The sequence below is a fragment of the Dermacentor variabilis genome, chromosome 6 (genome assembly GCF_050947875.1).
Source record: "Dermacentor variabilis isolate Ectoservices chromosome 6, ASM5094787v1, whole genome shotgun sequence".
Classification (NCBI taxonomy): domain Eukaryota; kingdom Metazoa; phylum Arthropoda; class Arachnida; order Ixodida; family Ixodidae; genus Dermacentor; species Dermacentor variabilis.
In genome coordinates this window covers 191,372,658-191,386,996 of record NC_134573.1, presented here as the reverse complement: position 1 = coordinate 191,386,996, position 14,339 = coordinate 191,372,658, and the positions used below count along the sequence as shown (strand labels likewise).

Here is a 14,339-nt window from a genome sequence, read left to right as displayed (position 1 = left end):
AGAAAGAAAGTAGCACAATACAAAATTCATGGGTTTCATTGTAGACATGATATCAGGGGATAAGTTTGGTCACAAGCTGAGTTACTGAAGTGTCTGGAATTATTAGAATTATACAGAAATCACTGGTTACCGCACACCAAAGCACAGTATTATAGACTTTAGAGAGCCGCCAATTGAGCACAACTTCGGCAAAATTCCTGGAAACCAGAAAGTAGAAAGCGGAAGTAATGACGTCACTAATGACGTCACGCACAAGAAGGTGGCGTGATATCTAACCCCCTAATTAATGGAAAACAGTTGTCTTCGGATTCGGTCCTTGCGTTGCGTTCGCCTAAAGTTAACAAAAAAAAAAACACCAACGCCGAGGTGCGAGTGCCACTAAGAAACACCAAAGTCAAAGATTAAGATCGCCTAACATTTTTTATTTCTTCTACAGGCTCCGACGTTTCTGTATAATTATTTCTCAAGTTGCGTCGCACTGCATATTTATCGGTCTCGGCGAGCAATTACCCGGTGCTCTTTTTTCTTAATCCAGTACATTATATTGCTTGGTGCTACACAAGCATGAGCATATGTCGCGCTTTTCTTTACCGTTCCCTTTCCATTGCGGTGAACTTGCCAGAATCTAGCACCAACAAGTTCGTCGGCCAAATCTTCGTGACAGCCGGGCAGCGCGCGTGGCCGAGCGTCTCCGGGCGCACTTTCCTGCTACCCACCGAACATCGCATCCCCGACGCAGTATCAGAAATCTCCCTCGAGGACGTGCTTGCTGCGCACCCGAGGTGCAGCCGGTGGCTGCTTGCCGGTTCTTAGTTTCGTAATCCAAGCTTCACGCAGCTTCTTGTCCTGCGGGTACGTGTGAATAAGGCTGACGCCGGACTCAGTTGTGCACGTCCGGCACTGTGGCATCGAGCCTACCATGTTGTACGCCTTCAGAGGCAGCCACTACCAATTACAGTCATTTCAAATGTTTTCTAGCAGACACCTGAAGCGGGAGAAACCTGCCCACTTAAACATAACCGCAGCGGAAGTGGAACTTAAAACTTTCGTTTTCAGCCCGCTTCGGCGCTTCCGAAGCAGCCGACGCGGCCGCTGTGTCCGCGTGATCCCTCATACCAAGTCACGCCGACGGAGGCGCCAGCTTTTCCAGTGGTGGAGTTCGCCCCCAATATTCTTAAAACTGTCAAAGCACGAAGTGATGCACCCTCCTGCGGTGGTTTGCTGCACCCTGGCGTTGTTAAGGTGCCGAGTTGAAGCCTACCAAACACCAGCAGAACTCGCGTTCGCTACGTCACGGCGTCAGGGTTCACACGGCTGCGCTCACAGCCTTGCAGCTGGCAGCAGTTTTCACAAGCAGCGCGCATGCCTTCCAGCGGCTCAGCTGAACTCACCGATGACGCTGACCTGGTGGCCCCTCTTCTCGAGCTGCGAGGTGACGTGGCGCTTGAGGCGCTCTGCGAGGCGTCCCGTGCGGCAGCTGCCGACGAACACGACCAGCTTGAGGGGTGGCATGCCGGCGGCGCCCACACGACCACGGCGACAGCACGGCAGCAGCGGAGCCACTCTGACCGACGGCGGCGAGGTTGCCTGCGCCGGAGGAAGGAATGTGCTCGTCCCCGACTTCCTGTATGTATATATATATATTATAACAGCGGCGTCGGTGACGTCACTGCCGTGGCTTTTGTGCGGTTGGCTGCACTTAGTGGAAGCGAGAGGACCGAAAAGTATGCTGCGCGTGGAACTGACGAGAGGACACCAGTCGGTGAGGTTTTCGTCTGCAGATGCGTCTCTCTCTGAGCAACACTTGCGCAATCTTTGTCCCAGACAGCGCTTCAAGGACTGCGACGACATTTATGCATCTACGCAGTCTTGTTCTACAATGTGTAACTGCTAATTATTAGCAGATTTTTTGAGGATTGCCAATTTCTGTTTCCTCGCGAAATAAATCCCAGTAAAAGGTGCCCGATTAAGCGTATTAAGCGATAAATCGTAACAGCCGACACTTTTTTTTTAGAATGGAGCTTACGCATTCATTCGTCGCAAATCACTCCGTAGTATCAGTGCGCTGCGCTCAATGGTATCACTCGAAGGGTCACTTTAAGATGTTGTTCTATGGACCGTACAAAGAAAACGGTTCGTACACTAGTTAGTGCGATGAGAATGCCACCGCTCCACGATGTTGATAGTGCACATAAATATTATTAGAAAAGGTGCATGTGAAACGATTATTACGAAAGAGACTGGACATTCGGCCCCATATTCTGAAATCGCCTACGTCAGTGGCAGTCACAGCTGTGCGACGTCACAACCCAGGCACCTGAAGAATGAGTGCAGTGCGTCTTGAAAAGCATTGGCTGGCATTCGCAGTTAGATGATGATGATGAGTTTCATTGTCGTCTCCTTTTAACCAGGCCAGTATTCAGTGTGTCCCACGTAACTTGTGCCAAAATGTTAAAATATGTTAGCGCTGGACAGCACCAAGGTAGTGCTGCTGTCGCTTGGAGCAAGTCAGGCTATATTTTTTGTATTTCGCCTACTTACATATTAGTTAATATTAATTAGCTTCTCAAATATTATAATCAGCAAAATTGTCAATCTGAAGATTGTAGGCAATTGTGGAAAATTCCCGATTCACCCTTCTGTTGCTCTATACGTGCTACATAAACGTTTCCTCAGAACCTGAAAGAAGCCTGCGAAAAGTGCTGAAGGCTGAGCACTGATCCCAGACCGATGTCCCTTCTGTGTGGGACACACAAACCTTTACCATACCACGTGGGAATGCCCCAAACCACCGGCCAAACTGCCCATACCCTCTCCCAGTGCGAAGCCATTCTTTCGAGCACCGTCGCAGCTGGACGCTAGAGGAAACTGATCGACCGGGCGAGCCGATTGCAGCAGCAGATGGGAAGGTATCCACCCTCGGGGAATAACTAACTGAAGAATAAAAAAAAATATGGCAGAACTTTCGTCACGACGACTGTCGATCGTAATGCAAATAACAATTGAGAAATGTATAGCGACAGATCACATTCCTGAAGTGACGTTTATTTAACAGGTGCAGTGGTAATTACGAGGCTTCGCTTCGGCTGTATGCCACATGCTCCGATATGTCGGCCCCACTTTGCTCCCGCTCGCCAATGTGGCCGCCTGACGACAACTGTGTGACGCCTACACAGCGATGGCGAAGAAGGAACGATGTCGATCGAACGACAATAACGATGACAGCAGCGGGACAGTGAGACGTTCGTGTGACGACGACGGTAAAGGACGGCTGCAGCGTGACGACGACGGTGGCGCGACGACGACGACCGGATGAGCGCGTTCGTGCAAACGCAGTTGAGTTCGTGATCTTGAGAAAGGGGAATCACGACACGCTATTCGACTGGAAGGAAGCGTGAAACCCCTTGTACGCTGTGTTGCACATTCATTTCTCAAAATTAACTCGGAAGCATTTACGTAAAACATTCATCCAGGATGTCAAGTGAATGCGGAACTCTATGAATGTGGTCTATCAGCTTTCGATAAAACTGACACTTATTTCATCTAGACGCCTATGTCGTCACAAACCAGGAAAAGCATTCGTGAAGTGCCTTTCGAATAGCGCGAGATGACATGAAAGTTAAGCAGGTAACACCAACATGCCAAAGCGCTACGTAATGTTACACCTTCATCTATGTGGTTATGCAAAGAAATGCAGCGTATCAAAGATGAAAAGACGGCTACTTTCTCCGCATACATGAATATGCAGATTTCTGCGTTTTAGCCGTCCGTGTTACCTAAACGAGAATGGGGGTTTTCTCGTTCGTATCACATAGCAGTTGTTAATGAGAGCCGAACTGAAGAGCGATCATATCCCTGAGCTGCATTTCTTGAGACCCTTCGATGGATGCATTGCAGTGAGAATCTAGGCAGTGTTTGTACCTTCCGGCCGTTAGGGTTCCTTTCGTTAGGTAAATAATGGAGATATGCAACAATTAGGGACGGGTCGAAGGAACTCCTTGTCAGAGATTGGTCTATAGGAGAGGCTGTATGGAAGCTTTCGATCTAAGTCACGCGGCACTGTCGTTCTAAGAAACGGCCAACAACGCGTTCTTATGCTGCAGAATGTCTGAACGCGCACTGGCACACGCGCGAGTGAACACAGGCGAGTTCCCGTCTGTCACTGCGCAAAGACATTCCCCGAAAATGTCCCGCCAGCTGTAGGCGCTCTCTTCGCAGCTTTTTGGGCGTCGTTGCTTTTAATGCTTGCACTTCAGACGACGTCAGCAAAAGAGGTGCATATTACGCGTCGTGCCGGAACGCTCCCGAAAACGGTGATTTTTAAGGTGTGTGGTGCTCTATCGTCTTTCGTTTTCGTCTTCCTTAATTCATAACGAGATGATACAAATTTGTACAAAAGCCGGTTACTAAAAACATCATAGGTGACAACAAACAGCATAATCAGGGAGTTTGCCAACAAACTTATCTATCGATAATTCGTTCAACGATTATTCAAGTGTTGGTCAATTGCTAAATAGTTTGAGCAAAGATGGAGTAAATTAAAGAGTCGTGGAACGATTTACCGGGACGACGCTTTGAAAAGGACTTGGTCCGACGGGCCGAAAAGGAGGGGTATAGTGAAGGGGCAAGATGTCTGCGTTTCTTCTTTCTTTTCTTCTCGTTTGCAATTACCTAGGACCTTTTACCATCGCTACGCCTGGGATGCCGCTGCAGCGAACAGTCGTGAAGGCGGCTTCCCACGCGATTTTCCGACGACACTTGGATGTTTACGCCGCCCCGTGTTTATGAACGCCGTCACCTTTTCGCGCTAACTCGCTGCACGCGCACACTGCCAACGCCGGACGACGAGGCGCACGCTCTCACTTGGCCCGTCGGTGTCGCAGCGTCCGAGGAAGAACGCGACGTGTCGGAAGACATGCGCGGACGACGCCTCGATCCGAGCTTCGCCACGCGGCCCCGCGAGACGCTGCCGATGGCGATGCCCCGGCCTCAATGGCACCTCGTGCTGCCCTCGAGTGAGAGCCAAAGCCCCAGGTTGTCCATGTGTGTGCGACTCCTGTATGTGTTTTTCTTTATTGTTGGTATATATTGGACGGAGAAAAAATGCCAAGGTGGGCTATACATTAGAGCAGGCTATCGTTATGTTCAAATATGAGCGTGTTGTGCGCAGGCCACGAAGAAGAAGACGGTCGCATTTGTGAAGCACGAACAGATGTAGCACCTACGCTCTGCATCTGCATCTAGACGTCACAATCTGGTGGCATTTTTCCTAACAATGCTTCACAGTATGAAGAAAACTCAGGTGTTCGTATTTTTTTACCCAACGCTAGACTGCGTGCAGTTTCTCTCTGCGGCTGCCAGATTTGATGCCCATTTTCTTGGTTGAATTCATAGCAGTGCTGCTGGCTATACGCAAATTAAATCGACCAATTACATCAGCGGTGATAATCACCGACTCTCCATATTTGTGTTGACTAGCTGTCGCGGGTGAATCTCACGTTATGAGGGCGTTTCATTCATCGGTACCTATATAGACGCTTGAGAAGCGTCCGTATAGTTTGAGTACCTGATTACAAAGGATTATTTTTAAGTCAAATTGCAGATTCCTTAGCCAGCGCTTCCATAGGCGGCCCGGTTCTTCCTTATGGCCCTTTGCCTGGTTATGTCACAGCGGATCCGCTTCCTAGGCATGTCATCGTGCAAGCAGGCTCCGCAATCACCAACTCCACCGATTGACGCAGAGAGTGTTGCCAGACGCGAAAAATGAAAGTGTCCGTCACGAGGCTGCGCTGTCGCAAACCGAGGCTAAATTTCCAGTGGCACACGTCTGGATGTGTGCCCATTCTGTGGCGAGCTAGAGAGAATAGATCAGCTCTTTTTGTCCTGTAGACGTATCGCGATAATAAGAGAAAGATTATTAAACACCGCTACCCAATGTTGGCATACATTTATCCGCACCCGGTATTCCGTCTTTTGAAGCCCTCAGCGACAGAAATGTTAGATTGGCAGCTCAAAATTTCCTGACTGAATCCAATCGATTACCCTGTAAATTGATTCCTGATTTTTATATTCGGTGTTAATCTCTTGCTGCTTCCTCCTATTGCACACTTTTTATTATAATTGACAATTCCTCTCTCTTTCTCTTACATATATAAAAAAATTAAATTATGGGGTTTTACGTGTCAAAACCACTTTCTGATTATGAGGCACGCCGTAGTGGAGGACTCCGGTAATTTCGACCACCTGGGGTTCTTTAACGTGCACCTAAATCTAAGTACACGGGTGTTTTCGTATTTCGCCCCTATCAAAATGCGGCCGCCGTGGCCGGAGAGTTGGATTTGAGTTTATGCTTGACCCTCCCTCATGATTCCTACAATTAACCCATGGCCCTCAGTCCCCAGCAGCTGCGGAGCACCTGACCAAGGCGGAGCTTAGACTTGTAACGCAGCAGAGGGTGCTAAGAATCTCTGGGTCCGGACAAGCCGCCAATGGAAACTGACCCTTGCAACCTTTATTAGCCGATCTTTGTTGAGTGTGACTAGCTTAGCAGGACTCTTTGAGGAGCTATCGGACATTCTTTGGAATATCATATTGACCTTAGTGAGATTAGAAGAACCGGTGAGGCTTATACAGTGCTGACTAACGGCCATGTCCTTTGCTATAGAGGTCTCCCAGATAAGAAGCAATATGGAGTAGCATTCCTAATCCATAAGGACATAGCGGGCAACATTGACGAATTCTACAGCATTAATGAGATGGTAGCTGTACTCGTAATCGAATTTAACAAGAGGTATAGATTAAAAGTAGTACAAGCCTACGCTTCAACATCCAGTCACGATGATGATGAAGTAAATCAATTTTATGAAGATGTTGAATTAGCGATGAAAAATGTGCAAACTCAGTATGCTGTAGTATTGGGCGACTTCAATGCAAAAGTGAGGGAAAGGCAGGCTAATGAACAAGCAATCGGCAACTACGGCGTCGATTCTAGCAACGCTAGAGCAGAGATGCTGGTAGAATTCGCAGAAAGGAATAATATGCGAGTAATTAACACCTTTTTCAGGAAGTGTAGCAACAGAAAGGGGACCTGGAAAAGCCCTAATGGTGAAACGAGAAATGAAATTGATTTCATACTTTCTGCCGATCCCAGCATAGTGCATGGTGTAGAAGTGATAGGTAGGGTAAAGTGCAGTGATCATAGGTAAGTTAGGGCTAGGATTCACCTCAATTTGAAGAGAGAAAGAGTAACATTGGTCAAGAAGAAACAGACCAACCTAGAGGCAGCAAGGGTAAAAGCAGACAAATTCAGGCTGGTACTTGCAAACAAATATGCAACCTTAGAACAGAGAGATGAAGATAACATAGAGGTAATGAATGAAACGGTAACTAAGCTGGTTTCGGAGGCAGCAATTGAAGTAGGAGGCAAGGCACCTAGGCATCCAGTAGGCAAGCTCTCCCAAGTAGCAAAGGACCTAATAATGAAACGACAAAAAATGAAAGTGTCCAGCTCAAGAGATAAGATAAAATTCGCGGAACTGTCAAAACTGATCAACAAGGCGAAAATAGGGGATATACGAAATTATAACGTGAGAAAGAGTGAAGAAACCGTAAAAAATGGACGCAGCCTGAAATCAGTGAGAAGGAAACTTGGCATAGGACAAACCAAGATGTATGCACTGAAAGATAAGCAGGGTAATATCATCAGCAATCTCGAAGGTATAGTAAAAGCAGCAGAAGAATTCTGCACGGACCTGTACAGTACCCAGAGGGGTCGGGACACCTCCATTAGAAACAGTAATGAACAGGATATAGAAACTCCTCCTATAGCTAGCGATGAGATCAGAATGGCCTTGCAAGACGTGAAACGAGGAACAGCGGCAGGAGAAGAAGGAATAATATATAGTCGATTTAATCAAAGGTGGACGAGACATAATGCTTGAAAATTAGCGGCTCTCGATACGATGTGTCTATCGACTGCAAGGGTCCCAGAAAACTGGAAGAATGCAAACATTATACTAATTCACAAAAAGGGAGACGTTAAAGAATTGATAAATTATAGGCCTGTTAGCTTATTCCCAGTATTATATAAAATATTCACCAGAATATTTTGCAATAAAATGAGGGCGACACTGGACTTTGGCCGACTAAGGGAATAGGCTGGCTTCCTGAAGGGATACTGTACAATGTATCACATCCATGTCATTAGTCATGTAACCGAGAAATCCGCAGAGTACCATCAGCGTCTCTAGATGGCTTTCATAAATTACGAAAAGGCATTTGTTTCAGTAGAGATACCAGCGGTCTAGAGGCATTACGTAATCAAGTACTACAGACTGCTTACGTGAATATCTCTGAAAGTATCTACAGGGATGCCACAGCTACCTTAATTCTACACAAGAAAAGCTGGAAGCTACCTATAAAGAAAGGTATCAGACAGGGACACACATTCTCTTCAATGCTATTCACTGTGTGCTTGGAAGAAGTATTCAAGATATTAAACGGGGAAGGCTTAGGAGTAAGGATCGACGGCGAATATCTCAGCAACTTTTGGTTTGCCGATGACATTGGTTTATTCAGCAACAATGCAGACGAATTACAACAAATTAATGAGGACCTTAACACAGAGACTGTGAAAGTGGGGTTCCACATTAATATGCAAAAGACAAAGATATTGATGAATAGCCGGGCAGGGGAACAAGAGTTCAAGATCGCTAGCCAACCTCTGGAATCTGTGAAGGATTACTTTTACCTAGATGAATTATTCCCAGGGAACCCTGTTCATGAGAAGGAAATTCATAGCAGCGTAAAAATGGGTTGGATCACATACGGCCGACATTGTCAGCTCTTGACTGGAAGCTTACCATTATCATTGAAAAGGAAGGTGTAGAATCAGTGCATTTAATCGGTGCTGGCATATTGGGCAGAGACTTGGAGACTGACAAAGAAGCTTGAGAACAAGTTAAGGACTGCGCAAAGAGCGATGGAACGAAGAATGCCAGGCATAACGTTAACAGACAGAAAGAGAGTGGTTTGGATCAGAGAGCAAACGGGTATAGCTGATATTCTAATTGACATAAAGAGAAATGGAGCTGGGCAGGTCATGTAATGCGCAGGCTAGGTAACCGTTGGATCATTAAAGTTACAGAACGGGTACCTAGAGAATAGAAGCGCAGTCGATGACGGCAGAACAGTAGGATTAAATTTGGAAGTTCGCGGGCGCTAGTTGGAATCGGTTGGCGCAGGACAGGGGTAATTGAAGGTCGCAGGAGTAGTAGTAGTAGAAACATCTATTTCGAAGGGAAAGAAGTAGTTGTCGAAGACTTGGGTGGCGGATGGAGAACTTATTTCAGAGCCCCTGTGGCCTAGTGCTGCTGCCCTTGCCTGCTGTACCAGGCTGCGCTGGGTTGTCAGGTCCGAGCTGGACAGAGAGGCCTCCCACTGCTCCTTCGTTTGAAGTGTTCGTAAGTGTATGGGTCTGTCCCCCGTGCACCCCCACGTAACATAGAAGCCGGCGGGGTGACCGTCGCACCATGGGCAGGTAGGTCTGTAGCGTTCTGGAAACAGAATGTGATATTTATGCAGGTTGGGGAAAGTGCCCGTCTGGAGTTGTCTCCAGTCGCGGGCTTCCTGCGCAGTAAGTTGTCTATGTGGTGGTGGTAGGAACTGGCGCATGAGGCGTTGGTGATGGAGCCTAATATTGTCACGTGGTGGTGACGTTGAAGAACACAGTAGCAAATACGGTGAAAGACAAAACTAACTTTTATTGGGCAAACCTGTGCCCACAAAAACAGGTTACACTTATAGCACAACGATAGCGGCGAACATGGTCGGCGATCGTCGAAAATCTGCTCAGCGGGTCAAGTGCGTCGGCTTTTATGCAGCAGTCATCGAATGTTCCAGACTAATCGTTGGGACCCGCATGCCTTCCACAAAGTTCTACAACATTCGAGTCACACGATGGAATCAGATAACACAAGGTTCGGCGACAAGAGACAGCGGATAGAAGCATCGATAACTTTCCAGAAACTTCGGATACATGCAGACGCGTCCCGCGCTTTGCGATAACATTTGTTAGGCGGCGAAACGTGGTCGCCCGTTAAATATAAGTACACGTGTCAATACTCCCCTCTTAAGAAGCATCGACCCGATGCTGCAAACAAAGGAAAGTAATAAAAGAAAAGCACTCCTAGCAAAGAAAACAACAAAATAAGGAAGTTCGTCAGCGTCCGTAAAATGGTTTAAGACGCACCACATGGACCACTTCAGATCGTGCGCGGCGTCGCTGTGAATGCGAAATGCCGTTTGGCACGACCTCATAGTCCAGTGCGCCAATACGTCGGATGACCTTGTAGGGTCCGAAATATCGTCGCAGTAGTTTTTCACTGAGTCCTCGTCGGCGTATCGGGGTCCACACCCAAACACGGTCGCCGGGCTGGTACTCGACGAAGCGTCGTCGGAGGTTGTAGTGTCGGCTGTCGGTCCTCTGCTGGTTCTTGATCCGCAGGCGGGCGAGCTGTCGGGCTTCTTCGGCGCGCTGGAGGTAGGTAGGGACGTCAAGGTTCTCCTCGTCAGTGACGTGCGGCAGCATGGCGTCGAACGTCGTCGTCGGGTTCCTGCCGTAGACCCGCTTGAACGGCGTGATCTGTGCTGTATCTTGCACCGCCATGTCGTAAGCGAATGTTATACGTACGGCAGGACGGCATCCCAGGTCTTGTGTTCGACGTCGACGTACATCGCTCGCATGTCGGCGAGGGTCTTATTCAGTCGCTCCGTAAGACCATTCGTCTGCGGGTGGTAGGCCGTTGTCCTCCTGTGCCTTGTCTGACCGTATTTCAGAATGGCTTGGGTAAGCTCCGCTGTAAAGGCCGTTCCTCTGTCGGTGATGAGGATTTCTGGGGCGCCATGTCGCAGCATGATGTTTTCGACAAAGAATTTCGCTACTTCGACGGCGCTACCTTTCGGCAGTGCTTTAGTTTCAGCGAAGCGGGTGAGGTAGTCCGTCGCCACGACGATCCACTTATTTCCGGTTATTGACGTCGGAAAGGGTCCCAGCAAGTCCATCCCGATCTGCTGGAATGGTCGGCAAGGAGGCTCGATTGGCTGTAGTAATCCGGCTGGCCTTGTCGGCGGTGTCTTGCGTCGCTGACAGTCTCGGCATGTTCTGACATAACGGGCGACGTCGGCGGTCAGGCGCGGACAATAATACTTTTCTTGTACCCTCGATAGTGTCCGGGAAAATCTGAGGTGTACAGCAGTCGTATCCTCATGTAGGGCACGCAATACTTCTGGACGAAGTCCTGACGGGACAACAATAAGGTAATTGGCGCGGACTGGTGAGAAGTTCTTCTTCACGAGTAGATTGTTTTGAAGCGTGAAGGAAGATAATCCGCGCTTAAATGCCCTGGGGACAACGTCGGTGTGCCCTTCCAAATATTCGACGAGGCCTTTTAGCTTCGGGTCTGCCCGTTGCTGTTCAGCGAAGTCTTCGGCGCTTATAATTCAAAAGGAAGACGTCGTCATTCTCGTCATCTTGCGGCGGCGGGTCAATGGGGGCGCGTGACAGGCAATCGGCATCGGAGTGTTTTCGTCCGGACTTGTAGGTTACAGTGATGTCGTATTCTTGTAGTCTGAGGCTCCACCGCGCCAGTCGTCCTGAAGGATCCTTTATATTCGCTAGCCAACACAACCCATGATGATCACTGATGACTTTGAATGGCCTGCCATAAAGATAAGGGCGAAATTTAGCTGCAGCCCAAACGATGGTGAGGCATTCCTTTTCGGTCGTAGAATAGTTGCCTTCCGCTTTCGACAGCGACCGGCTAGCGTAAGCTATCACCTGTCCGACTCCGTTTCTTCTCTGGACTAGAACGGCACCGAGGCCTAGGCTACTGGCGTCAGTGTGGATTTCTGTATCGGCGTTCTCGTCGAAGTGCGCAAGTACCGGCGGCGACTGCATGCGTCGTTTGAGTTCTTCAAATGCGTCGGCCTGCGGCGTTTCCCACTTGAAGTCAACATCACATTTAGTTAGACGAGTCAAAGGCTCGGCGATGCGTGAAAAGTTCTTGACAAAGCGCCTGTAGTAGGCACACATGCCAAGGAATCTACGCACTGCCTTCTAGTTGATGGGTTGCGGGAACTGTGCGATGGCAGCTGTCTTTTGCGGGTCTGGACGGACACCAGATTTGCTGATTACGTGGTCTAGGAACAGAAGCTCATCGTAAGCGAAGCGGCATTTTTCCGGCTTCAGAGTAAGGCCTGACGACTTGATGGCCTCTAGTACTGTCGCAAGCCGCCTGAGGTGATCATCGAAATTTCCGGCGAAGACGATGACGTCATCCAAATCAACAAGACAGGTCTGCCACTTCAATCCTGCTAACACCGTGTCCATGACGCGCTGGAACGTTGCAGGCGCCGAGCACAGTCCGAATGGCATAACCTTGAACTCGTAGAGGCCGTCTGGGGTGATGAAGGCCGTCTTTTCACGATCTCTTTCGTCGACTTCTATTTGCCAATAGCCAGACTTGAGGTCCATCGACGAGAAGTATTTAGCGTTGCAGAGCCGATCCAATGCCTCGTCTACTCGTGGGAGGGGGTATACGTCCTTCTTTGTGATCTTGTTCAGGCGACGATAATCGATGCAGAAACGTAGCGTTCCGTCCTTTTTCTTTACCAGGACAACAGGGGATGCCCACGGGCTTTTCGACGGCTGGATGATGTCGTTGCGCAGCATTTCGTCGACTTGTTCTCTTATAGCTGCACGTTCTCGCGGCGAAACTCGGTAAGGGCTCTGGCGGATTGGTCGAGCGCACTCCTCGGTGATTATGCGGTGCTTGGCGACTGGTGTTTCTCGAATCCTCGATGACGTCGAAAAGCAGCCTTTGTATCGTCGGAGCAGACTTCTGAGCTGCTGTTGCTTAATTACGGGGAGACTTGGATTAATGTCGTAGTCTGGTTCGGGAACCATCGTCGTCCGGGTAGATGCGGTGGAATCCGAGAGGACAAACGCATTACTGGTTTCCAGAATTTCCTCGATGTACGCGATCGTCGTGCCCTTGTTGATGTGCTCGAACTCCTGGCTGAAGTTTGTCAGCAACACTTCAGTTTCCCCTCCATGCAGTCGAGCGATCCCTCTTGCGACGCAAATTTCACGGTCTAGCAGTAGACATTGGTCGCCTTCGATGACGGCTTCTACGTCAGCGGGTGTTTCGGTGCCGACCGAAATAACAATGCTCGAACGAGGCGGGATGCTCACTTGATCTTCGAGAACACTCAAGGCGTGGTGACTGTGAAAGCTCTCCGGCGGTATCGCTTGATCTTCCGACAGCGTTATCGATTTTGACTTCAGGTCTATGATTGCGCCGTGATGGTTCAGGAAGTCCATGCCGAGAATGACGTCTGGTGAACACTGTTGGAGGATAACGAAGGTGGCAGGGTAAGTCCGCTCATGAACGGTTATTCTTGCCGTGCAGATTCCAGTCGGCGTAATGAGGTGTCCTCCAGCGGTCCGAATTTGGGGGCCCTCCCATGCAGTCTTAACCTTCTTCAACTGGGCGGCGATGTGTTCACTTATTACGGAGTAATCGGCCCCTGTGTCGGCTAAGGCAGTGACTGCGTGGCCGTCGAGAAGTACGTCGAGGTCGGTGGTTCTTTGTCTGGCGTCGCAGTTGGGTCTTGGCGTCGGATCACGGCTGCGTCGTGTTGAACTGAAGCTGGAACGTCGCGTCGTCAAGCCGTCTTTCGTCGGTGTAGTCTTGGCTTCCTGACTTCGTCGGGACGGCGGCGTGTCGTCATTAGGTCGTCCAGATGGTTTCTTTGTCGTCTTCTTCGGCGGCGGAGGATCTTCGTCAGTTCGACCAACAGCAACCGCACCTCCATCGGGTGCTGCTTTTAGTTTTCCGGATATGGGCTCGCTGACCAGCCCCGGGCTGGGCCAGTGTATGGTCGGCGCTGCGGCGACAGGTAGCAGCTGGTCATCCTCGGCCATGTCGTGTCGAAAGAAGGTGTACTCCCTGATCCAGCGAAACTACAAGCTGTTATTCAGTTTCCGCGACCAACGACCTTGAAAGAATTGCGCAGCTTCATTGGGTTAGCGTCATACTTCCGCCGTTTCATCCGCAATTTCGCCACCATAATAGCACCTTTAACGCAGCTTCTTCGTGGTGGCCACAATGTTTCGACCTGGCCACCGGATTGCGATGCCGCATTCGCAAAGCTGCGTCGTCTCTTGACATCACCACCAATCCTGCGCCATTTCGACACAAGCGCTCCAACTGAAATATACACGGATGCCAGTGGCGTCGGCCTTGGTGCTGTTCTCGCTCAGAGAAAGGCTGGCTTCG

The 14,339-nt window shown here is 49.3% G+C and overlaps 1 protein-coding gene across 1 annotated transcript in view; it reads right to left on the bottom strand.

Moving 5' to 3' along the window:
• Window positions 1–14,339, bottom strand: part of LOC142586009 (NADPH azoreductase-like) — an 85,752-nt gene that overhangs the window by 30,987 nt on the left and 40,426 nt on the right. Inside the window, exon 2 of the mRNA XM_075697222.1 lies at window positions 1,392–1,587. Coding sequence (XP_075553337.1) covers window positions 1,392–1,512 — 121 coding nt within the window. The 5' untranslated portion in view covers window positions 1,513–1,587. The remainder of the gene's footprint in view (window positions 1–1,391; window positions 1,588–14,339) is intronic.